The following is a 27,229-nucleotide window of genomic DNA, read 5'->3' as shown; positions in this document are numbered from 1 at the left end:
AAAAATAAAAGTACGAAGTTAATTTCAATTAACTTCGTACATCACAACACATTGTGCTACGTCACGCACAATTTCACAACATTATAAACATATAACTTCACAAAAAAAGTACAAACATAACAAACAAACTTTTACAATAACATACCTTCTCAATCGTTCTCCACCAATCACTAATCACAAATATCCCTAACGAGAACAAAATTAATAGCATTAGTACGAATTTACATTAATACATTTAAACTAACGACAAAAAATACATACCCAATAAACGCACTGAATTCACAGTAGAGCAGCGGCAGGGAGAGTGAGAGAGAGGCAGAATGCAATTTTTGCATTCTGCCTCTGCAAAAAATTGCATTCTGCCTCTGCAATGGCAGATACTAATATGAAGAAGTAGGACTTTGCGCGACGAACAAGATAATTCGTCGCGCAAAACGCCGTCGCGAAAACAAACTTTTCCGTCGCGCAAAACAACATTTCCGTCGCGCAATCACGTGTCGACATCTGCTTTTTTGCGCGACAAACAAAATTATTCGTCGCACAAACTTCCGTCGCGCAAATACGATCCGGCGTCGCACAAAGTGAAACTTTCGTCGCGCAAATAATACTATTTCGTCGCGCAAGATCGCACCGCTATTAAACTTTACGCGACGACGGCACTTCCCTCGCGCAAAAAAACATAATCCACCCTGCATTTTGGCGGCAAAAATAAGTTTCCCTCGTTTTCTTACGCGACAGTAGATTTTTTCGTCGCGCTAAGTTGTCTTTTGAGACGAAAACCCTCGTCGCGCAAATTTTTTTTACCGCCATAAAAGGAGCCAATTTTCTGTCTATCTTTGCGCGACGAATAGTAGGAATTGTGGCGCAATATTGTCATGCGCGACGATCTCTGTCGTCGCGCAAGATTTTGGCGCCAACAAAATAGGCGGGGTTTTTTTTTACCACCTTTGCGCGACGAAATTTACTTACGTCGCGCATAGATTGTTTCCGCGATGAAATTATTTGTCGCGCTAGTTTTCTGTTGTATGCGCGACGGAATTTTTTTTCGTCGCAACAGTGCTTCTTGCGCGACGAAAGTTTGTTCGCCGCGCAAACTTCCGTCGCGCAAATAGTAAATCGTAGTAGTGAGTATATTTATCCAGGTTTATTTGAATACTTTGTATTGAAAAATAGTTAAATATCCTTACTTATTTTAAATGGGGGTTATTATGGTTATGAGTTGTTTCCAAGAACCTCATTTTTTGTCCACTCACATTTTCAACTTGTTTTTCGCCCCCAGGCCGTAGAAGTACGCGGATCCACCACCGGGCCATTCATAGCTTCCGCGCCACCAAGTAAGGTAGAGTTTTGTAGAAACCCCTTGAAACCCTGAAAACTTTAGAAATACTCTGATATCTAGTTGAAACTGAAAAACTGGAGTTGAGATCTGTTATTTGAGATATTCTGGCAGTTGGTGTGGATTTATTTGATTGTTTAACAGGTGGAAAATTTTGGGTTTGGTCAAAATACAGGGGAGACTCTGTCGAATTTTCGGCAGAAGTCTAAGGGAAATTTGAAAAGAATTTGAGACGAGAAGGGTAAAAAGGTCTTTTGTGCCCGACATTCGCCAGGTGTCGGACACGCATAGGATTCGACTCGGATTCCAAAGCGCAAATTGGGTCGGGTCCTGTCATATATATTATTGAAAATTTTATAAAAATACGTGTATTAGGCATGAAAAATACGTACGCACCTATATTGTACGTTTGATTAAAAAAACCGTATATTTTACCTAGTCTTTACGTGTACTGAAATCAAAAGTATTTTTTAAAAATACGTATATACATATATAACACGAATATTAAATAGAAAAATACTACTACGCCTAATAATATATAATTCCCATCTCTCATGCCTAATAATAATTCCCATCTCTCATGCATATATAGCAATTGTGGAATTATAACCTCTCTTAATTTTTACTTTGTGGAGAGAGAGAGAGAGAGAGAGAGAGAGAGAGAGAGAGAGAGAGAGCAGTTGTGGTAAGGCTAGCCATTAGCAGCCCAAAAAGTAGCATTATGGAAACAATGGAAGGGCTTTTGCCAGCTAAATGTGACTTGGCCATTGTGCGAGTCAGATCAAAAATAGAGTAGATATGAAGGAAAGACACAGCCTTTACAACTTGTGAGGTGCCCTCTTTATAGATCGAGTCAAAGACTCACAAAGGCACTCCGTGCAATATCTGATATTTTTTTCCAAGTCAATGAGTAGCTACATGCATTTTCTCTCCACTAGCTAGTGAAAAATTTCCGAGGTAAATATATAATTCCACAAAAACTACAAAAGATTTCGTACAACTAGCAGAAATTGTTGAAGGATTAGTAATCTTCCACAAAAAAAATTGGTGGAGATTTAAAGTGTTATGGTCTTCTGATCATGTCTCCTTTGTAAACTCCAGATTAAAAATGTTCAGGGTGGTCCTTGCAAATTAAATGAAAATTTTAACTTAATTTTTATATGCAAACAATTCTATCGAAATTAATTATTTATATGAGGGGATTTTCAATTAGGATATGAGCAACAAACTCAAAATTAATTATCAAGAATAGCCAATGAATCTAGCCTAGTAGAAAAGCATCTTAACTTGTAGTGGTCTCAAATTCGAATTCCTATAACATCCTTGTAGAGTGTGTGGGAAACCTTTCTCCCTCTAGTAGTTTCTCTTGTATTCAAAACATAATTTCAATTATTAATCCGAACCTCTTTGTAGGTTTTGAGTCACTCTTTCTACCTTCACTTAATACAAATCCTCACCCTTTATGTTGTAACTGCCCAGTAAAATTTTATAATATCCTATATTAGATTAACCATTATAAATCACTCATTTTAACATTTGTTAGCCCAAAAATAATGTTTGAACTCTTTTAATTATCGGAGAAATAGTCGTCTTGGGACTTTCTTGGATTTGACTGATTGATAACTTGCTTTTTGTTGGAATTTATGCGGTGTATATTTTCTTCCTCAAGGAATTTAAGTCTCAAATTTCCACATACCAACTGTGAAGCAGGATGAGATAGTACAATAAAACATACGACACTTATATTGTCCTTATTTGCATCATCAAATTTTAAAGTCATGCATATGTTAAGTTTAATTTGGCAACTTGTATAGACTAGTCCCTACAAAACTGGTTGTCTTCTACATTGGGTGGTAGTGCGCCCCTTTGGGTTCGAGGTCCATTATCCCTTCACATTTTGTTCTCTTTACAATATATTGTAAGGGAGAATTTCATTCAAGACACCCTAAAGTTTTCTCTTATTACAGTTAGAGCCCACATATTTGATTTATTCCACTAACACACTTCGGGCTCGTTCGGTTCACGAAATGAATTGTTTAGGAATGTGTTTCCCATACCTATTTTCAAGGGATCGAAAGGAAATCATTCCATGTTTGCAAATTCTGGAAAATGGTAATAACTAGGAAAGCCATTTTAATTCTGTTTCCATGTTTGGTTTGTATAATAATAGGAATTAAACTTTGCTTTACTTTTATGTTAGAGAGCAGTACATGTTTAAGTAAACTCACCATCGTGGGATCTTCCCCCTCTCTCTATTCTAGTAGATTCACCCCATCATATGAATAAACCGGGTTATCTTCCTAGGTAATTGTGGAGGGCTTTTCTTCCTAGCAGATTTCGTGCTAGGATTTTGTCTCCTTTGTGTTTTGTAAGTCTTTCTAGTTTTATTTGAAGTTGTAGTTAGTATGAACATGAGGAGTTAAACCCCATAGCTAGGGCTTAGATTGAAGCCCTAAACATGATTACTCTATTGTTTTGAAATTTGAGTTTATGAATTTCTAGATGTTGTTAATGAATTCTCATTCACTAATTGAATCTATCATTGATGTATGTTTTTCTTTGATTGATCACCTTTGAAAGCATGCATCTTGAGGTTGTTGGGATTATATGTACTCCCATGTCTTCCTAAGCAACAAATGGATGAAGTAAGAATCATCCATGTGTATTGGTTTCTTGAATGCCTAATGTAAACACAATACTATTAGGGTTCTTGTTATGTTCATATTCTTTTTGAACTTAATGAGTCTTCTATATAATTAATTTGAAGAAGTAAGCACACCTAGATTGATTATATGGAAAGCACGAGTATTGTAGCACTAGCCCCGCACTTTACTTATTTTAGAGAGAATAAATGCGTCTTGAGCCACTAAACCCAGTCTTGATTGTGCACATCATCATCAACATATTTAGAGTTCATAACTTGAGTGTCCATGGACATGAGTAGGATTATTTAGGGTGGATTCCTGATTGTCTTTTTGTTTTGTTTCATTTCATCTACTTTTCTTTACTCATTTCTAGTTTCCAATTTGTATCTTACCTTTGTGTTGTGTTCAATGTTTTGAAAGGCAAGGCGTAGGTGCTAGGCGCAGGCCTTGAAGAAGTGAGGCGTAAGCCTTTCGAACATTAATTTATTTTAATAGAAAAAATTTATAAATAATACAATACAATTAAATTGTACTACTAATTCTTATTGAACCATAACAATCTTTTAAATATATAATCAAATATAAGTACTAATTGTCATTCAGGCATAATAACCGATCCCAAAACATGAAACAACACTATTAATATTTCTAAGATACAAGTATGATGCATGTACGTCAAATTTCTACTATATCACATAAACGAATAAGATAAGTAATATATTGAAGAGAAAAAAGAAAAAAATTAACACCTAACATGCATGTATTATGGCTTCAACTTATACGAAACTTCAAATTACACTGGGAAGAATTACATATCGAAGGAGAGAATTTTTGAAATTAATGGGGATTATTGGGTAAGGGTAGAAATTAGGTTGTACTATACATATATAGGTCCATGTGTTAATATATTAATTTAGAAAGAAAAAAAAAGGGTCAGTAGAATAGAATCTGCAATTGATACATACAATACATAGCATGTATTGTTAACTTAATATATTAATTTCATTAGAAAAAAGGAAAGAAACAATATTGAACGTGCGTTTCATTTAAGTAACCTCAGTTTTTGTTTATTTTTTAAAGGAACCTAAGTTTTAAAAAGGCTGCAAGTGAAATTACGTCATTTTACAACCCTAAAAAAACAATTTCACGAGTACTCTTCTTCTTCTTCCTCGCACCGCCTCGTCCGCTTGGCCAGGCCTTGCAGTTCCTCGTCATGCCTTTCCACGCCTCACCGCGCTAAACGTGCAGCTTGAGAAACAATCGATCGCCTTAGGCGATCTCCTTCAGCCTCACTCCGACGCGCGCCGACAAGCTTGAATGCATGCTTTTGAAAACACTGGTTGTGTTAAATAAGTGTCTTTACGTACTCAAACTAGAACTTCGTGTAAGCTAACAGTTCCTTGTGGATTCGACCTCGTACTTACAAATCTATATCCCAATAGATTCATACACTTGCGGTATTTATAATTAGATGATTAGCACATTAATTTGTGTCAATTATTAATACAATAATGGAGAATGAGAAGAAGAAGACAATATGGCGATAGGTCTTGATGTTTGCACGAAACCAAGGTGACCAGTCTGAAATTGGGTAGGTGGGAAGTGGGAAGGTTGAGTTTGCCTGAGTCGATGGAGAAAAGGAGATGGTTTTTGATGAAGTTTCAAAGGGGTTGAGGATGAAAGCACAAAAGCCTTTCCATGACTTCTCTCTCCTTTCTCTCTCTTGCCTTAGTTCTGTTATTATTATTTATTTTACGTTTATAATTTTTTTTAATTTCTAATTAGTTTTTTTTAATGTTTTATTTATATTTTAAGCAATTTAAGTTTAAGAAGGTGGGTCCTTTAGTAATTAACGAAAATTTTAACATTAAGGCTAACGTCAGAACCAGATTGTAAAAAATTGAAAAGTTTAGGGTAAATAATCGTTAAAACTGAGAGTATGGGAATAAACATGCCTTAAAGATAAGAGTTCTTGGCACTAAATTGAAATTAACCCTATATTATATCATATAAGTTGTAAAATTCATGTCACATTCGAAAATTGATCTTTACAACTCTTGACCAATTGTTCCTTTTGTTTTTCCCCCCTTTCTATATTATTAAGGATTATTGAAGTGAAATTTTGCCGACGTACGAGACTGTCAATGGAATCCTCAATTCCTAATATTAAGTAAACAATAAACATTATTTGAACTCTGCAAATCAATTCAATGTCCTCTATAACACGTTTCTTGAAGTCTTGTTTTGATATGGGAATACTAATAAGCCTAACAAATCCAAAAAATTTAAATATTATATACAAATGTTCACCATGCGTGCATTTGCTCCTAGCTAGGAGAAGAATAAACGCTTAGCCTTACCTAATAAAGATAAAGTAATTATATATTAAAGATAAAAGTTAAGAAGGGTTTACAAACCTTACAGACTGTGATTTGTTTGTAAAGAAAAATAATTCCTTACATGTAAAGGATCAAGTATTTTTTTCTTTTAATTGAATGCAAACTAACAACTGTTCTTTTTGGTCAGTTTAGCATCCATTGAGCGTGCATGATGCATGACTTGCATTTGTCTCCTAGTCGGCATCAAGTCAAGCAGCCCATGTCCAAGTCCAATTCGACAAGTAGTTATTTCATGACTACGACACTGCTCGCACGTTTTGGTGATGCTTGCTACCTTTTCTACTAAATGATTGATCAAAAGATTTACAGCTTCTTAGAAGGGGTCTTAATTATTTGTCGGAGGATGTTTTTATGACCTTTCTTTATAAATTTTGCAAGCACTTTGTAATTTGAATGGTCAAGTGTAGTTACCTTTATACTCATGTGTTCAGATTTTCAATATGTTAATAAGTGCAGTTATCTTTATTCTCGAAATCTTGTGTTCAGATTCTCAATATACTAATATCGCCTGTAAAAAAATAAAAATCTATACATATCCCGGATGACATTTTATTGGTCATCTTGCATAAGTACAAAAGTTTTGGTACAACTTGCATAAGTATGTAACCTTCTTATTGGACTTTTCTTCCTCAAAGACAAGTGGAGCATATTCAAGTCTTTTTGGTCTTCTATCTTTGTAGGTTCCAAGACATTCAAGTAATCCTTAATAAGTCTCAATTTTCCACATACCAGAGTCATGAAATTAAAAGTCCGATTGGGACCCAATATGTGTCTAGGAACTCGTATCGACGAGCTCTACGCATTAGTGCAACTCAATTTCACAAAATCCTTCCAGATTAAAAAGTGACCAAAATGACCCTACCTCCCAAGGGCAAAATTGTAAATTCCACAAATTAATTAAATAATAATTAACTTTGGTCGAGATATTACACAGGCAGTAGTACTTGAGATTCGATAAGTTTATGAAAGATCAAGACTATACAAGGAGTCATTATGCTCATGTAGTTGGAATTGTTACTAGATTGCACTACTACAAAAAAGCAAAAAGACGACGGTAAATCACCGTCGTGTATTCGGTTTTTCAATGGTCGTGGAATCCACCGTCATTTTTCCCTCATAAACCACGACGCTAAATCACCGTCGTTGTTAAAATATACAACGTCATCAACAAATACAAAACGACGTCTTTGTACTGCAAAAAGATCTAAAAAAGCAGTCGAGGATGAGAATAGACGACCAACTCTCTAAAAAAACCGTCGTTAAAAAGGAAAAATATGACACATATTAACAGAACAAGGCCGCAAGATAGACATACAACGACGAAAATTAAAATAAGACGCCGTTAAATATCATTTTTACGACAATAAAAAATATGACGTCTTTAAATACATTAGAAGACGACGTTATTGATTCCTACTACGTCGCCTATATAAAAACAGCCGTCGTAAAATAAATTTTCCACTTCGATTTTTCTATAAAAGATGACGGGGAAATAGTTGTCAGTGTCATTATTTACGACGTATGTATTTATAGAGTAGACGTTGAACAACGAAACAACGTCGGTTACAAATATATGAGAGTCGTATTACAAAATTTATACGTCCTATTTTCAGAAACAAACAACGACGATAAATATTAGACGTTGTTAAATAAAACAACGTCGAAAACAAATAAAAACAGACGTGTTTAGTCTGCTAAATTTTAAAAAATAGTCGAGGATGAGAATAGACGACCAACTCAAACAAATCACCGTCGTTAAAAAAGAAAAATATGACACATATTAAAAGAACAAGGCCGCAAGATAGACATACAACGACGACAACTAAAACACTACGCCGTTAAATATAATTTTCACGACAAGAAAAAATATGACGTCTTTAAATACATGAGAAGACGACGTTATTGAAATCTACTACGGCTCTTATTTACAAACAACCGTCGTGAAATAAATTTTCCACTTCGATTTTTCTAAAAAAGATGACGTGGAAATAGTTGTCAGTGTCATTATTTACGACGTATGTATTTATATAGTTGACGCTGAAATGCGAAACAACGTCGGTGGCATTTATATAGTCGACGTTGTATTTATATGTATTCATTACTCACGACGCACTTATTAATGTAGACGACGTTGAACTTCTAAACAACGCCGGTTCCAAATAAATGAGAGCCGTATTACAGAACATATAGACGGCGTTGATTATGATGAGAGCCGTATTACAAATAACGTCGTTTAATTGATATTAGACGGCGGTTATAATGAATTACCGTCGGAATTCATTTCGTTCCTCTTCGTTTATAAAAGAACTTGCGACGTGGAAAATGTATGATGACGTCGTATTTTTTAACGTTCAGATTATTTATCTCGTTTTTTAGACGTCGGTATTATGGGATTGGAGTCATGTTATTTTGAATTACATGGCGGTTCTTAATCCTTCCCCGACGTGATATCCTGAATAATTGCTTCACAATAGCGTCGTGGTTCTTCATTGTTACGTTGTTTTAAGACGTCGGTAAATATGCTGAATAACTGGTTCACCATAACGTCGTGTTTTATTTGAACAGACGTCGTTTTTTATGCAGAATATAATGATGTAATCTGAAACCAGTATTTTTTGCACTGATTGTTTTGTGGCCAAAACCTGTATAATGAAAGTGAAGAAATCACATTACAATATATTACAAAATTAATGTCATACACTGCCAATTACATAAGCATCATTCAATCCATATATCTTCACACCCATCTCGAATATTTTGACCACCTAACTCACCCACCAGTTCATCAAATGTGTCAACATTTGGCATCCCTCTAGTAAATGGCTCACACTCAATTATCACATCACCTAAGACTTCATCACCAATAACATCATTATATTCTCTATTAGGCATTGATAACACTACCGACCAACCACGATGCATCGTGAAACGTCCAATTCTTATAGCTTTGGTCAATTCCATTAAAGTATACGTGATCCCTTATAATTCCAAACCCCAAACAACTTCAAATTAACACATTTAACATATGGACAACGGATATGTGTTGTAGTTAGAAGATTTTCTACAGCAAAGTTCAAAAATGCTTCCACCCCAAACTCATATGCCTTTGATCTTCTATCCGAGCGCATCCATGACTTATCCATCTCCGACACTATAACCTATTATCTATAATAAAGTGAAAATACAGGCAATGACCATCACTATAGCAGATTATACAAAGATCTAATAGCAAGTAATACACAACAGAGACGACGGGTTTTAAACAAAAACAGACGTATTTGGCATATATAGATGACGGATTTTCAACAGACGTCGTCTATTATAAGTAATACAAACGACGGTTTATGAAAAACCGTCGTGTATAAGTAATACAACGACGGTAGTTTAAAAAAACCGTCGTGTAATCGTCGTCGTATGCCTAAAACTTCGTCGTGTCTCAGTTTATTTTCAAGAACCCAAAACCCATTAAGAACACAACATATATATGAAACCAAGAAAGAAACCAACATATACATGAAACCAAGCATGAAAACAATAAATCCATTCCCAATTCAACATAACATAGGGTGATTAAAAGATCCGGCAAAATTAAATCCATTCCCAATTCAACATAACAGATAATGTAATCCATGAACCCATTAAACAGAAAATCCATGAACCCATACCTATAAGCACATTATTAACAGATCGCAAAGCATATACCTAAAAACCTTTAACAAAACAACCTAATATCATTCAATGAATTTACAAGGGGAAGATAGGGTTTGTACTTACAGGTTGGACGAGCTCACAGATTCGACGGAGCCTAGAGAGTGCAACTTTTAATTAGAGCAGAAGTGAGAGAGCGAAATGTTATGTTGCGCGAAATCTGAAAATTTTAGGGTTCAGGGTTAGAAGTATAAGAATAAGAGCCAAATCTAAAAAATTTAGGTCGCGCGAAAATTTTTAGAGAGCGCGCTCTTTAAAACGTCAAAAGAAAAACCATGGCGAAAGTTCTACAAGAACCGACGTAAATGTAATATTCCACGACGAAAACACTGAACGTAACGCCGTTTATTTTGACGCTTCATTTTTCGGATTAATTTTAAATTTATTTTGAATATTTTTATATAAAGACGACTGAAAAACCACGTCGGGGTTAAGAAATTAAAAACGTTGTAAATTATAATAGACGACTTACATATTAAAATGACGTCGTTTAAAGTAGAAACCATGTCGAATATTTTACTGCACGACGTAACATATGTATTCCACGACTCAACCACCGTCGTTAAAAATTAATACCCTAAACCCTTAAAACTAAATTATACAATTTAAAAAATTAAGTTTATAAAAGGGTTTATGGTTTTACAGCCTAATATATACCCTAGACTACCCAAAAATTATACTTTAAAAATAAACCCCGATAAATAACAACCCTAATCTCTAAACCCTAGACTCTAAACCCTAAACCATAAAACTAGAAGTGATTTTATGACTCATCAAAAGAATTTTGTTTTGGATGGTCATTTTAAATTTTTGTTATTCAAAATGAATTTTTTCAAGGTTTAGGGGAAGAAAATATATCAATGACTTCATAGGAGTTGACTTTGCATTTTTCTGATTTATTTTAAATCTATTTTGAATATTTTGATATAAAAATAATAAAATATTCTTATCACAATAACAAACCACGTCGGGGTTAAGAAATTGAAGACGTTGTAAATTATAATAGACGACTTACATATTAAAATGACGTCGCTTAAAGTAGAAACCATGTCGGATATTTTACTGCACGACGTAACATATGTATTCCACGACTCAACCACCGCCGTTAAAAATTAATACCCTAAACCCTTAAAACTAAATTATATAATTTTAAATTTTAAGTTTATAAAAGGGTTTATGGTTTTACAGCCTAATATATACCCTATACTACCCAAAAATTATACTTTAAAAATAACCCCCAATAAATAACAACCATAATCTCTAAACCCTAGACTCTAAACCCTAAACCATAAAACTAGAAGTGATTTTATGACTCATCAAAACAATTTTGTTTTGATGGTCATTTTAAATTTTTGTTATTCAAAATGAATTTTTTCAAGGTTTATGGGGAAGAAAATATATCAATGACTTCATAGGAGTTGACTTTTCATTTTTCTGATTTATTTTTAATTTATTTTGAAGATTTTGATATAAAAATAATAAAATATTCTTATCACAACAACAAACCACGTCGGTGTTAATAAATTGTAGACGTTGTAAATTGTAATAGACGACTAAGTTGTTAAAATGACGCCGTTTAAATGAGAAACCATGGCGGCTATTTAACTATCCGACGTAAAATATATATTCCACGACTTAACTGCTGTCGTTACAAAGTACTACCCTGAACCCTTAAGAAATTGAAGATGTTGTAAACCATAAACGACTCAATTGTTCAAAGAACGTCGTCTAAATATCCTTTTACGTCGGATTTGTTTAAAACGAAACAACAAAAAAAGACGGTTTTTGACTTTATTAGGTCGTTGGAAAAGTATTACACGCCGGTTACGCAATTTGTATGTTTGTTTTTTTTTTAATTTAAGAAAACCTCAACAAATTTTTACATTATATATTATAGACAAAATTTGTACATTATACATAAATATCAAGTATTCAATAATTCCATGTGATGGCAAACAAACTCTGCCCATTCATTCCGGACTTCATCAATTGCTTCTTGGGGGTATGGCGCTTCCTGTTTTCCCTTGGCATACTGCATAAACAATGACTATTAGGGTTTATAAATAAAAAGAAATTCAATCACAGACGACGATTTTTTTCATAACCGACGTAGTATATCTATTCAACGACGGTAATTTTACATGACCGTCGTTGATAATACAAAAAACGACGAAAAATGTATGAAGGTAATTTCTTCTTACCTTCTTCTCAAACGCCAAGGAAGGATCCATGATGATGTCCCTCATGAAGCGCATCACATAATACCCGCATTCGACACTGCTGGGTTGCTTTGGTGTGCCTGACAAAGTTTTCCAAATTACTGCTTTACGGCCTGGTCTGGCTATGTGAGAATTATATATTTTTATAGCACTGTTCACGATGTTTTTGGCCTCTTCATCGACCACACGATTTCCGGGCAGAGGATCCAGAAAATAGACGGTTTCCCTCTTTGCTCTCACAATCAACAAGATCCAATGACGGCTGCACAAAATTAATATAAAAACGACGGTTATTTACAAAACCGACGTATTATAATATTTCACACGACGAAATAAAGTAGCAATCGACGACATTATATATTTATCACGACGATAAATAACTAACGACGTGGTTAGTAGTTTCAAACGACTCAATAAAATAAAACACCGACGTGGTTAGTTTATACGCTGTCATTTATTGAAAATCATAAAAACAAAATCCTGTTAAGGAGACTAACCCTTGATTGTAAGGCATCATGAAAATCTGTTCACCATCAGTCTTCTGAAGTCGAGCTGCTACCAATCGTGATCTGTCAGCTATTGTCCCAGAGTTGGCACTAACTGTAGCATGGTCGATAAAGCCAACCATGCTGCACATATTTGCTTGTTTCAAAACATCATGTAAGTACCTAAATATATAAAATAATATAAACAAGTCAGCACAAAAAAAAACACGACGGTTATGTATAACAAAACGACGTATTATAAAATTTCACACGACGTACTGAAATAGACAAGGACGTTATAATATATTTATCACGACGGTACATACTAACGACGTGGTTAGTTAGTTAAGAAGACGCAATAAATAAACCAACGACGTGGTTAGTTAGTTAAGAAGACGCAATAAATAAACCAACGACGTATTATTTTAGAATGACAAACCTCATATATACAGCAAACACAGTAGCTCCTATTTCTTCCATGCCTGCAAATTGTGTAATATCTTCAGGCAGGACGAAGGTATCGCGTTCTAGACCAAACACCTCCTTATCAATTGTAAAGTGCAGGGTCTTATCCTGAGGCACGAGTGTCGTTTCCACATAACGACAAAGGGTTTTTAAAGAAGATGGCGCCTCCATATTTGAATAATCACCAACTTCAATAACCTGTTTAAAGAAATAAAAAAAAATGACGGGTAATTCAATAAAAACGACGGTTTAAGGAATAAAACGTCGTTTGAAAAGAATTTAAACGACGGTGAAAAAACCGTCGTGGTGAATAATTTATTACGTCTTAGAAAAAAATTCCGCCGTCTAAGTTGTAAACAAACGACGGTTTAAAGAAAAATATCGACGCCTGAAATTTTGAAAAACAAATAAAAAAGGCAAAGTTATGTGAACATACCTTGTCGTCATGCTTTTCTTCATCTTCTTTCTCCTTTTCATCTTGTTTTTCTTCTTCCTTCTCTTCATCTTTTTTTTCTTCTTCCTTCTCTTCATCTTCCCGATGTTTCCCATTTTTGGCAGTATCATCCTCAAAATGTAGGGATCTCACATCACCTCCAGAGCAGCTTGCTTTGTCAGACATTTGATTTTTGGGACTTTGGCTAATTCTTGGTTTAAGCATGCTTGGATCAAAATTGGGAATTAATTGGGAAAGCTGACTCAGGAAATGCTCCCTCTCAGCCTCTCCCAATTGTTTGGTTCTAGCCTCCATCCTTAAAGCCTCTTCCCTTGCCTTAGCTTCCATCTTTTTATTCTCTTCTTGAAGGAGAACTCTTAAACTGTCATTTAAACGGTCGTCAAAGCTCATCCTCTGTGGTTTGGGTAAATTGAAATATTGCCTTGGGGAAATCCCAGCACCTACTCCTCTCACTCTGCCTGGATGCTCGGGGCCCAAAGCCATGGTTAGCACATCATTGCTGCCATATACACTGACTTTGCCTTCCGAGACTTGTTTTTGCAATTCATCCTAAAACAAAGATATATAAAAAAAGTAAGAACAAAAAACACACGACGGTTATTTATATACAAACGACGTATTATATAATTTCACACGACGCAATAACATATAAAACGACGTTATTATAATTTATCACGACGGTAGTTATACCGACGTGGTTAGTTTTTTAAAACGACGAAATGAATAAACCACCGATGTCTTATGCTTTATTTACAGATAACAGAGGGATGATTCAATATTCACACCTTTAACGACCTTGTTTAAAACATTTCGACGTAGTAATTTAATACAAACGACGCGAAAATGAACCACCGACATCTTATGCTATAATTACAGAAAACAGAGTAGTGATTCCTATTTAGACCTTTAACGACGTTTTTAAAAAAGTTTCGACGTGGTAATATCATTCACACGACGAGAAATATAACATAAGACGTAATAAGAATTATTCACAGTTTAATAAAAATTTAAAACAGAGTGAGTAGGCTTACAATTAATTTTGCTTTCTCTGCCACCTTTTGATCCGGGATGTTACCATGTTTGTCCTGTCTAGCTCTCTTCCATAAGGTAGATCGATCAATTTCTACCCCAGGCATGGTTTCCTCCAATTGATCCTCCAAACCAACATATCCTTTTCGAGACAATCGATGATTGTACTCAAGTTTCTCCCTAATCTGTGCATGTTGAGAATGCACAGACTCAACATCTTTGGATAACCTTGAAGCTACAAAGGCATCCCATTGTGCTTTCTCTATGAATTTATATGTTTCAGGGGGCTGGCTTAATTTCTCCCTGTCATTGGTGTATGGAAGGATATAATGCCTCGTTAGTGTAGACTTGAAATCCTTCCATTTCTTGGCAGCATAAGCTAACACAGAGTTCTTGCCCCTTGACCTACCACAAAAGCAATGTCAACTGCTTCCCAAATCTGCTCCTTTATATCCTTGGGGATTTGAGCCCATTTCATGTCCACAAGTGGAACTCTGGAGCGTGCAAACACACCAATGTAGGACTGCATCTCACTATGTGCTTGGCCAATTCCTTTCCCCCTTTTATTGTACTCAACAATTGGCCTGAGTTTCTGAAGTTTTCTCTTCACAACACGAGGCATTGTGCTCATACCTCCACCAGACTTTGAATCATCAGAGATTGTTGTCGTGCTGGTTGGTTCTGTCTCAGCAGATGATGAAGCAAACTTCATCTTCTTCGAAGACTTCATCTTCTTCGAAGACTTCTCTTGAGGAGTTACCATTCCAAGCTCCTTACCTCCATTTTTCTTGGAGCCAGAGTCCTTACTTTGGTGTTGAGAAACCATTTTTACAGACAAAACTGCAAGTGAAAATATTTCAGAAAAAGATTAAGAACACAAACGACGGTTATTAATAAAATACGACGTATGATATGATTTTAAACGACGCAATGAAATAATCTCAGACGTAATAAATGTTTAAAACCAAGGTAATTAAACAACGACGAAATAATATAAAATAAGACGTAATAATAACTTATTACGCCGATATTTACCGGACGACGTGATAATTAACTATACACGACGAAATATTTATACAACGTCGTGGTATTGATGTTCACACGACGTCAATAGTAATATACCGTCGTCTATATAAGGATCCAAAACCCTTCTTTCTTTCTCTGTGAATGTTTGATTGCAGATTTGATTTTTCTGAACCATGGTTTTTGTTTTCTAATTTGATAAAATACAAGGCCAAGAAAGAAAGTTTTGGAATCTTATATAGACGACGGTATTTTAATATGACGTCGTGGTATTAACATTCACACGACGTAAAACAATAAGATACTGTCGTCTATATTAGATACCAACCCTACTTTCTTTTTCTTTATATTTTATCAAATTAGGGAAAAACAAAAACCATTGTTCAGAGAAATCAAACCTGCAATTAAACAAGCAAATAAAAAAATGACTATAATTTTAAAAACAACTTTGTCAATTTTCAGACGACGCTAGAACGACTGACGAACCGTCGTGGTCTACATATTTAACCACGTAAATAAGAAGCTACCGTCGCCTTATTTAGTTGAGGTAGTTGTCTTCAAAGTTGGAAACTTTCCCTCTTTGTCTGTATATTTTATCAAACTTGGAAAGAAGTAAAATGATTTTGGCCAAAAAAAAGGGAAAAAGATTTTTCAAACAAAAAACTAATGAGCATGCAAAACAGCAACCAAAATAGTGAAAATGAAAGCTTACCTTTTGCGTGCAATGAAAGCAAGAGGAAGACGATGTTTAAGTTCAGAGACGAAGAAGAAGACGAGAGGAAGACGATGAGATACTCTGACAGTGCTCTGACAAGGAAAAAAGACGAAAAGTTTTCGCTGGGAGATTGAAATTTTTAATCGGGTTTGGAAACAGTGCATGTGTAAGTCAGGTAGACGAAAAGTTGCTTACATATAAAACCATTTCAAAAAAATAAAATGGCGGTTACATATAACTACGTCGTTTTTAGCTAACACGACGCAATATTTGTTTTGCGACGTGGAATCTTTTCATTTAACGTCGTTAGGTTTAATATAACCGACGTGGATTTGAATTTTTAAATTATGAATAGAATTTTTTTTCCCGTGACCATTCAGTTTATTTTTCAATTACAGTGCGTTATAAATAGAGTTTTTTTTCCGGAGGAAATTTAAAATGAAGGAAATTAATGTTCTGGAATATGTAAAGTTTCTTTTTTTGATGACAGATTTAAATAAAATAAGAATATAAAAACAACGACTGTTTTTGTATTACTGTCGTCGTTTTTCGTCGTCTTAAGTAAGACTAAGACGACGTAATATATTTGTTGAGCGACGCTGATTTGTTTTTTAAACGTCGTTAGGTATAATATAACCGTCGTTGAAAATTGTCTCCCTGATTGCAAATTTGCAACGACGTTAGGTATAATATTTGTAGATACACAAAAGCACACACATCATCAACTTCCAAAAAATTGTCTCTCTGATTGAAAATCTGTGTCATCTGTTAAGATTATGATGTGGAACAGAGTTCCATCTGGTAAGATTTCGGAACCCTTGGGATCTCAGAAAAATCTGATTATGTCGGCGGTTTTCTATATAAACCGTCGTGGTTATTTCAATTTTTGTCATTAAGTAGATCTACCGACGTAGGATAAGAAAATCAAAGAAAAAAATTGTTAACAAAAATTCTTATTAAGACGACGGTTTAAATTAAAGGTACGACGTATAAAATGAATAAATACGACGTTAAATTTTATAGTACGATTTAAAGATAACGTTGTAGAACTATACGAGAATGACGTCGATATATTTATATTTTCCGTCGTTGTAAATTAATTTAATACGGCGGCTTTTATTGAAATCGTCGTCTTTACTTTCTACGTCGGTCGATTCATAACTTCTGCCGTTCTTTGTTGGCTTTGATTTTACTCTGCGGAAATCTGTTTCAAATAGACATCGGTTGTTTAATTAGGTACGTCGTTGTTTTTGAACAGCCATTTGAATCTCCATTTTTTAGTTGTCTAAGGTGGTATTACACGACGGTGTTTTTAGAACCGTCGTCTTTTTAAAAACCATGACGGTTTTCACTTAGACCGTCGTTGTTTTCTGGTTGTCTTTTTCACTTTTTGTAGTAGTGTTGATACACAATCCTAGAAAGGTGCACTGGGAGGCTGCTAAATGGATACTGAGATCTCATCATGGAACAAGGGAGATAGGAATTTATTTTGAGAAGAATTATGAAGGAGTTGAAAAGTCCTCCATTGGATATGTGGACTCTGATTTTGCAAAAGAAGGTCCACGACAAGGTATATGTTTACTATAGAAAAAGGTCATATGTGTTGGAGATCAATATTACAACCAACTATGCATTATCAACCACAGAGGCTGAATATATGGCAATGGCTGAGGCCATTAAGGAAGCAATCTGGACGTTAGGGTTGATAGAAGATTTGGTTGTTAATCAACAAGTTTGATGTGTATTGTGATAGTCAGTATGCCATTTGCTTGGCAAAGTATCAGGTACATCATGCGAGGACCAAACATATAGATGTGAGATATCACTTTATTCAAGAAGTGATAGCTGAAGATGACATTCGTATCAAGAAAATTGCCACGGTAGATAATCCCGTTGATATGTTAACTAAGGTGGTAGGTGTATCAAAGTTCAAGCACTGCTTGAATTTAGTGCATGTGAAGCAAGTTTGATCTTGCAATATGATGGAGCAACGGATGCTACTATGTGTAATGTCTCAGTATGGATTTCATGCAAGGTGGAGTTTGTTGGAATTGGCATAAAATCAATATGCGCCTAAACTAAAATAGATATCAATGTAGGAAAAGAAAAGTTGTAGGTTTTTGGGTTAGCTTGGACGCAAGCTAACATTGGGTTAATTCCTAGTTTGATTAGGATACAGTTTTAGTCTAAGATTTGGTTTTCTATGTATAATAGGATTTGATTGTAACCTGTGTCATCTATATATTAGTATAAAAGATGACGTTAGGAGGAGTGTATATATAAGTTTGAGAGGCATCTGTTTGTGTACTTGAGAGCCGTTGGGTTTGTGAATTTTCTTGTATTTCTTTGGTAATTAATAAGAAGTTTCCGTTGGTTAGGGAGGTACTCCAATATTGGAGGACTTTAATTGTTTGTGTTCCTTATTCTTTGTTTATCGTTTGAGTTCTTGTTTAGGCTTAAAAGTATAACAAGTTTTACATTTCGGTAGGAGATACTCTTATACATTTTACGAAATGGATTAATAGTTACTTTTTATTGTTTAAATGATGGGAGAATGATACGTTTTTGTATAATTGAGTGAAACGATGTTAATACAATGTCATCATGTCCCCGGTGGAAGTCGGCATATATGCAATGTACCAAACTTTGAGTCCCATTTTTCCACATACAGTTGTCAAGGATGAGCACAAATACCATCTCATCGCATGCCATTATTATATTTATATTGTCTTTATTAACATCACGAAATTTGGAAGTCAATCGTAATAGCAATACGGATCGCAGCCTCTATAGACTGGTCTGGCCCTACTCACCCACTATCTAGGCTTCAATTGTCTTATATATATATCCACCACAAGTTCATTAACTATATTTGAAGTGTATGAAAGTGGATTTGAGATGTAAGGGTTTTAGCTCAAGTTGTTAAGAGTATTTATTCTGTCTTCGAGGTCTCTTAAATTAATTCGATTAATTGTCCGTCCCATTATTGCCTGTATAAAAGGAAAATTGGATTTGAGGCCATTGAAAGACTATTGGGTTTAGCCATGATTAAACAAGGCAACCCTCATGAAATATAATGCAAATTAAGCACAAAAATGCATTAGAGAATGATGGAAAAGATTAATTAGCAAACACTTGACCAAGGGATTGACTATTCTTAGTCGTTGCAGGCCACTCTCTGATGCCTATAAATTAAAGAGCAAGAGGCAACATGGAGAGGCACACTTGCAATACTTCTTAGAATATCTATCTTTTCCTTATTATCATGGCTAAATCCAATTCGTCAGTCGGTAGAGGCCCTTCAATGATTTCGATAGTATTTCTCCTTGGGCTGCTGATGGCTAGCTTTGAAACAACAGGTATGTATCTCTCACAAGATTCGTCCCTATTTTGGCTTGGAAGGCTACATAGTTTTTATAATTCTTAACCTGCTTTGAGTACCTATAAGAGCTCGTATTTGACAATTTTTTTTTTTTTTTTTTTTATAACTATAGATCCTGCTTAAAGTTAATTTCTTTCCCACATTTGAGAATATTTCCTCTTTTTTCTTGTCTCTAATTATTCTTAGGACTGTAAATCGTTGTTAAGGTTTTTAAATTTGAATGTTTATAAGATCTGTGGGAACTGTTGCCTGATACTTTTCTTTTACACAATTACTTGATTTTTCCAACGAACTTCTCTGTTGCTTCCATGTCTGGGTCAGGGTGGATGGAAACAATGTGCCAAACAGAATTTAATAGCTTCTACTTAAACTTCATTTTCATGTGCAAGGTTATTGATAAGCGGGGGAAGGGAAGAATGCTGTTGGGTTTTACTTTTTTTCAATTGAAAAATTATTTATTATTTATTTTGTCCACGTGTGTACGAAATTACAAAAACACCCATGTCACGTAGTCAAAATTAACAAATTTTTAGACGGAGTTTATGTTGGGGGACAAACTAGGCCACCAAAATACGGTCAAGCGGAGTAAGTGAGCTACTTTGAATTTCAGAGAGTAATGTGAGATTTGACCGTAGTTTCAAGGGACATTGGTGTAAATAGGCCTTTTCATGATCATTTTAGCGACAAATTATATTGTATAAATCTAGTGAACTTTTCACCAGGATCATAAAACCTCATTATAATTTCTTCAATATTGCAGAAGCCCAGATTGGTGTATGTTATGGAATGCTTGGAGATCGTTTACCACCCCCATCAGAAGTTATTGCTCTGTACAAGCAAAATAACATCGGAAGAATGCGACTGTACGATCCAAACCAAGCTGCTCTAGCAGCCCTTAGAGGCTCTAATATTGAGCTCATGTTAGGCGTTCCAAATGACAACCTTCAAAGCCTAGCCTCAAGCCAGGCCAATGCAAATACTTGGGTCCAAAACAATGTGAGAAACTATGGCAATGTAAGATTCAAATACATTGCGGTAGGAAATGAAGTCAAGCCTTCAGACTCCTATGCACAATTTCTTGTCCCGGCCATGCAAAACATTCAGAAAGCAATTTCTAGTGCTGGTTTGGGAATTAAAGTCTCCACTGCCGTAGACACTGGAGTGCTTGGAAATTCCTTTCCTCCATCGAAGGGAGAGTTCAAGTCCGAATATGGAGCACTTTTGAGCCCCATCATCCGCTTCCTAGTGAACAACAGATCGCCGTTGCTGGTTAATTTGTACCCGTATTTCAGCTACAGCAGCAACACTCGCGACATTCGTCTAGATTATGCTCTTTTCACAGCTCCATCAGTTGTGGTACAAGATGGCCAACGTGGCTATCGTAATCTTTTCGATGCCATTTTGGACGCTGTTTATGCAGCTCTTGAGAAGGCGGGCGGAGGGTCTTTGGAAATTGTCATATCCGAAAGTGGTTGGCCATCAGCTGGTGGAACGGCAACAACAATTGATAATGCAAGGACTTTTAATGCAAATCTGATTCAACATGTGAAGGGAGGGACTCCAAGGAAGCCTGGAAGGGCCATAGAAACCTACATCTTTGCCATGTTTGATGAGAACAGAAAGAATCCTGAGTTGGAGAAACATTGGGGGCTGTTTTCACCAAGCAAACAGCCGAAATACCCAATCAATTTCAACTGAGTAGCTAGGCAAGTGTAGTTGTGGTTAGGAATCTAACCACCAATATAACTAAAATAAATAGGCTGTCATGTATCACATCACATGTACCCAAATAATGCTCACATAGAGCAAATAATCTTATAAAAATACCGTAACTTATTGTCATTTCTTGGCAATATTGATGCATTACAAATTTCATTATAATTTCATTATGTTAAGAGCCTGTTAAAGATAAATTGTGTTAAAGATAAATTGCAGATATGGGCTTAGTCAAATTAGCTTAGGGAAAGGGCTCCCCACTTTGCCCGGAGTTCAAATCATTCTTCCCATAATTTAGAATAAATTAATGTAGAATATTACTGGTATAAAAAAAGACATTACTTAGGTTGAGATATAGATGTCAGTGGGTTATTTCATAAAGGAATATGCTTAATACTTCCCCTACTTTTCTCCCATCTTTTTTGTCTAACCTATACTACACCTGATAAGGACTACTCCATTAACTCCCATTCAATTTTCTGTACCAGCACTGCTTTCGTAATTATATTGCCCCATGTTGTATAGTTGACTTGTCCTTATTCGGTTTACTTGGACTTTCTTATTTACAATTACGAAATAAGAGATTTACATTAACACCTTGAGGTTTTAGGTCTTTTTACAAAATTCCTTGAGGTTTCAAAAATTACATGAACTTACCCTGAGGTTTTAAATTATTTTCATAAAACCCTTTTTCTTGTTTGTCCAAAAATTGATAATTTCATTAAAAAAAAATTAACCTCAATGAATGCATGCAATAAATCTCAAAAACTAACTTAGCTTTGTCGTTTGGCGAAATATTTATATGTATAAAATTATCAATATTTGAACGAAAAATACGAAAATGGATTTATGTGGTTTTCTTGTCTCATAAGATACGTGAGAGCGATGTTTGACCCTCCTTTGCCACCTCATATCTCTCAACATCTTCTCGTCCTGTCATGTATTTTTTGTTTGTCTCTTAAGAAACTTTGGGTTAAAAGAATAAAACCACATTTAATTTAAGTTTATTAAATGAAAAGAAGAAAAGGACAAGGAGAACCAGAAAACAAAACTACCCGAAGTCAGGCTTGGTCTCATGGTGAAAGTTCAACTAAGACGATAGTTTTGACACAAAACAAATCTTTGTTACAGAAATCCCACTCGAAACGCAGGAGCCTCATCCCACCAACCAAACCAAGAAACAGCCCTGCCATGATTAGCCAAGGCCCTCATTATAGTCTCACAAACGAAAATGCATCAGCAAAAGACGGAATAAACAGACATTTCTTGTTGCAACAACATAGACAGTTGAAATTGGACCCTCCTGTAAAGAGATCTTGAGCAGGTGCAAATCTCTTTCTCATCTCTATAAAAGCAAGAGGCAGCCTTGAGAGACGTACACTTAGAATATTTCTAAGAAAATTGTATGTTTCTGACCATGACTAAATCGAATTCGTCATCAGTTGGCAGACTCCTTTCTCTGATTTCCATAGTACTTCTACTTGGGCAGCTGGTGGTGGCTAGCTTGGCAACAAAACAACAAACAGGTATGCATATATAATTGGCACCTCTGTCAATCTAACTGCCAATTTAGATTTTGTTTTTCTAGCGTATCATTCATCTAACTTGTGATTAACGAAAGCCAATTTACAGCAAATAGCGACATTTTTGTGTGTGTCTATTTTAAAGATAAGGACCAAACTGTTCCATGCAACAAACCACGCATTTCTAATCAATCTCACATGTAAGCAATCTTAATTCCTTTTTCAATGTAGGTGCTCCAATTGGTGTATGTAATGGAATGGTTGGCGATGACCTACCACCCCAAGCAGAAGTTGTTGCCCTCTACAAGACAAATAACATCCCAAGAATGCGACTTTATGATCCAAACCCAGCCGCTCTAGAAGCCCTTCGAGGCTCCAATATCAAGCTCTTGCTAGGCGTACCAAATGAAAACCTTCAATACATTGCCTTAAGCCAAGCCAACGCAAATGCATGGGTCCAAAACAATGTGAGAAACTATGCCAATGTGAAATTCAAGTACATTGCGGTAGGAAATGAAGTCAAGCCTTCAGACTCCTTTGCACAGTTTCTCGTCCCAGCCATGCGAAATATTCAAGAGGCAATTTCTCTTGCTGGTCTTGCAAAGAAAATTAAAGTTTCGACAGCCATCGACACCGGAGTACTTGGAGAGACCTTTCCTCCTTCGATAGGCTCATTCAAGTCTGAATATAACGCCCTTTTATATCCCATCATCCGCTTCCTAGTGAGCCACCAATCGCCATTGCTTGTTAACTTGTACCCTTATTTTGCTTACAGTGGCAACACTCAAGACATTCGTCTTGACTATGCTCTTTTCACAACTCCATCAGTTGTGGTACAAGATGGGAACTTTGGTTATCGTAATCTTTTCGATGCCATGTTAGATGGTGTTTATGCTGCTCTTGAGAAGGCTGGTGGAGGGTCTTTGAAAGTTGTTATATCAGAGACTGGTTGGCCATCAGCTGCTGGAACAGCCACAACAATTGATAATGCAAGGACTTTTATATCAAATTTGATTCAACATGTGAAGGAAGGGACTCCAAGGAGGCCAGGAAGGCCCATAGAAACTTACATCTTTGCCATGTTTGATGAGAATAGAAAGACCCCAGAGCTTGAGAAACATTGGGGGCTCTTCTCCCCAACAAAACAGACTAAATACCAAATCAGTTTCAATTGATTAGCAATAAAAGGGATGTTGTGGTTGCCAATAAAAGATTGCAAAGTTACCTGTAAAGTTATTTGTGTGTGTGTGTGTGGTCACGAGCACCCTTGTACCAAAAAAAAAAAGCTCATAAAGAGCAAATAGTCTTAATAAGAGATTGTACGAATTATAATTGTATATGCCTTCTTTGGTAGTTTGACGCATTACAATTTACAGTTGTCATTGTATCTTTGGGTTTAGTTGCTACTTGCATATGCAAATTCATTTTTAATTACTTCAATAGAAACGAACTAAGTCTTAATTTAGTTGTATTTTTTATTGGCATGACTTGTGAACTATTGACTTTCTTTCCTTACACACCAAGGATCCCTATTATAATTATATTTGATTTACTTTAATTCTTGATTTCCTATTGTAAATAGAAATAAGAATTTATTATTTACTTGCCCATTCAGGTTTCATTGTATTATAAATATGACCTCCTATAAGGAGAAGAATACACAAAAAATTCCCACAAACATATATTTTCTCATAGTTCTCGTATTTTAGCATGGTATCAGAGCGGCGATCTTCGAATTGCTTACTCTAGTTTCCAACCCTGACTCATTTTCAGATCCTGATCCAGATTCCTACTAAACTTGTATCATATGCATCTTTTCACTGCACAAATTATGCCTTCCCAACTAATGACCCCGACACATGGACGTGATTGCGCATATTGTGGTGATCTAAGACACCCTCATGAGACTTATTTTAAATTGCATGGCTACCCTGACTGGTGGGCCACTCTCAAAGATCGAACAAAACACGATACAACCCGTAATGATACTGGTTATGGATTCCATACTTCGGATAAAAGTGATTCCACGAGTTGGATAATTGATTCCTGTGCAACTGATCATATAACGTTTGATCTTGATGATTTTCTGAATGCTACCCAACCTCGACGAACTTGTATTGCTAACACCAATGGAGTTATTATCATGTGACAGAGGCTGGCACTGTTGCACTCTCTTGCTCTCTCTCACTGTCTAATACTTTACTAGTTCCGTCTTTATCCAATAAAATTTTGTCAGTTAGTTAGCTTACTAAACAATTGAATTGTTGTGTACTCATTTACTCGAGTTTTTGTTTGCTTCAGGATATTCATACTAAAGAGATTCTTGGTTGTGGTACTAAGAGAGAGGGGCTATATTATGTAGATGACTTCAGTCCTGGCATGGCTTACAGTGTGACGCACCCCTTTATTAGCAAACAAAAGCAAATATGGTTGTGGCACTGTTAATTGGGACATCCGCCTTTTAGTTATATGAAGCATCTTATACCAGATTTATTCTCAAGTTTCAAGGACTCCGAATTCACATGTGATACTTGTATTTTGGCCAAGAGTCATCGTGTGCCCTATCCGTTAAGTACGAACAAGTGTACTACTCCGTTTACGTTAATTCACTATGATGTCAAGGGACCTTCACCTATCACTGCTCCTTCCGGTGTTCGGTGGTTTGTCACATTCATAGATAATTGTACATGGATGACATGGCTTTATTTGTTGAAGAATAAAAATGTAGTGTTTTTCCGTTTTCAATCCTTCCACAAGCAGATGAAAACTCAGTTCAATGCTCAAATCCAGATTCTTCGCTCAGACAATGATGGAGAATTTGTCAATCATGACTTTCAGGCTTGCTTCCAACAACATAGAATTATCCATGAGATGACTTGTCCTCAGACACCGTAACAAAATGGTGTCGTTGAATGAAAGAATAGACATCTTCTTGAAACCGCCCGAGCACTTCTAATTGGTGCTCATGTTCCTCACTATCACTGGGATGATGCTATTGTCACCGTAGTTCACCTGATCAACCACATGCCTTTTGCTGTATTGACCTTTAAAACTTTCTTACGAGTGTACAGATCCCTGCAATCTGTTTTGGTACTCACACCCCGAATCTTTGGATGTGTGGCTTTCGTTCATCTCCACAAAAATCAACGTAGCCAACTTGATCCCTGTGCGCTTCATTGTGTTTTTTGGGTTATGTCACTCATCAGAAAGGCTACCGCTGTTATCACCCTCATACCTGACGTACCTATGTCACTTTGGATGTGACCTTTCTAGAATCTGAGTTGTTCTTCCATGACCTATCATCCAATTCTACGCTTTATGGGGAGATATGAAGTGAAGATCAGAATTGGAGCAACTTGGAAAATGAAGAGATTCTCCTATGTACAGAAATGATCGATAGTTCCGAGTTTGGAGTACGAGATTACTCTATACCAAAAAGCGATCAATAGCCCATTCATAAAGATAAATTGTCTAACCCACCTGATCTATGTGAAAATATTTCTGATCCGAGTCTTACACTTACAGACAATACAGAACAAAGATGAAGACCCTCTCTCTAACTCAACAGTACCAACAGATCAATATCCTGAGAATATCCTTAAGGTAACTACTCCTACTACACTTGTGAATTTAGAGGATAATCTATTGGATACCAATTACCTTTGAAGCAGAATCGTGGAAAGCCACCAAATCGTTATTCACTTGATATTGACATGACTTCAAAGTATCCAATTACGAATTATGTGTCCATTGAGAAGCTGTATGAACCACTTAAGGCCTTTGTGCATCAATTGTCTGCTATTCATATCCCAACTTAGGTTGCTGAAGCGTTTAAAGATCCTAAGTGGGTTCAAGCTATAAAGGAAGAGATGAAATCTCTTGTGAAGAATCAGACTTGGACATTGGAAACTTAACCAGAGGAAAAAAGACTGTCGGATGTAGATGGGTGTTTACCATAAAACACAACACTGATGGATCTATCGAGCGATACAAGGCAAGACTTGTGGCGAAATGGTACACACAGACTTATGGCGTATATTATGAAGAAACCTTTGCCCCAGTTGCAAAATTGAACACAGTCAGAGTCTTATTATCCCTCACAGCTAATTTGGACTGGCCACTACACCAGT

General features: G+C 35.8%; 2 protein-coding genes across 2 annotated transcripts; both read left to right on the top strand.

Moving 5' to 3' along the window:
* Positions 1 to 19,696: 19,696 nt before the first annotated feature.
* Positions 19,697 to 21,702, top strand: LOC117634337 (glucan endo-1,3-beta-glucosidase, basic isoform-like). The gene is made up of 2 exons (XM_034368408.1): positions 19,697 to 19,837; positions 20,621 to 21,702. The coding sequence occupies exons 1-2, from the start codon at positions 19,744 to 19,746 to the stop codon at positions 21,556 to 21,558; spliced, it is 1,032 nt and encodes a 343-aa protein (XP_034224299.1). The 5' UTR covers positions 19,697 to 19,743; the 3' UTR covers positions 21,559 to 21,702.
* Positions 21,703 to 22,982: 1,280 nt separating this feature from the next.
* On the top strand, positions 22,983 to 24,274 carry LOC117634907 (glucan endo-1,3-beta-glucosidase, basic isoform-like). Its single transcript, XM_034369185.1, has 2 exons — positions 22,983 to 23,102; positions 23,331 to 24,274. The coding sequence occupies exons 1-2, from the start codon at positions 22,994 to 22,996 to the stop codon at positions 24,272 to 24,274; spliced, it is 1,053 nt and encodes a 350-aa protein (XP_034225076.1). The 5' UTR covers positions 22,983 to 22,993.
* The last annotated feature ends 2,955 nt before the right edge of the window (positions 24,275 to 27,229 follow it).

Source organism: Prunus dulcis, chromosome 7, assembly GCF_902201215.1.
Source record: "Prunus dulcis chromosome 7, ALMONDv2, whole genome shotgun sequence".
Classification (NCBI taxonomy): domain Eukaryota; kingdom Viridiplantae; phylum Streptophyta; class Magnoliopsida; order Rosales; family Rosaceae; genus Prunus; species Prunus dulcis.
Note: the sequence above shows the minus strand (reverse complement) of the source record. Positions and strands in the feature narration are given on the sequence as shown.

What these genes read in the sequence shown, in the direction of transcription:
- LOC117634337 (XM_034368408.1), top strand. Translation starts at nt 19,744, where the DNA reads ATGGCTAAATCCAATTCGTCAGTCGGTAGAGGCCCTTCAATGATTTCG. An exon ending in GGCTAGCTTTGAAACAACAG is followed by an intron (nt 19,838 to 20,620) that starts GTATGTATCTCT and finishes TCAATATTGCAG; the next exon opens with AAGCCCAGATTGGTGTATGT.
- LOC117634907 (XM_034369185.1), top strand. Translation starts at nt 22,994, where the DNA reads ATGACTAAATCGAATTCGTCATCAGTTGGCAGACTCCTTTCTCTGATT. An exon ending in GGCAACAAAACAACAAACAG is followed by an intron (nt 23,103 to 23,330) that starts GTATGCATATAT and finishes TTTTCAATGTAG; the next exon opens with GTGCTCCAATTGGTGTATGT.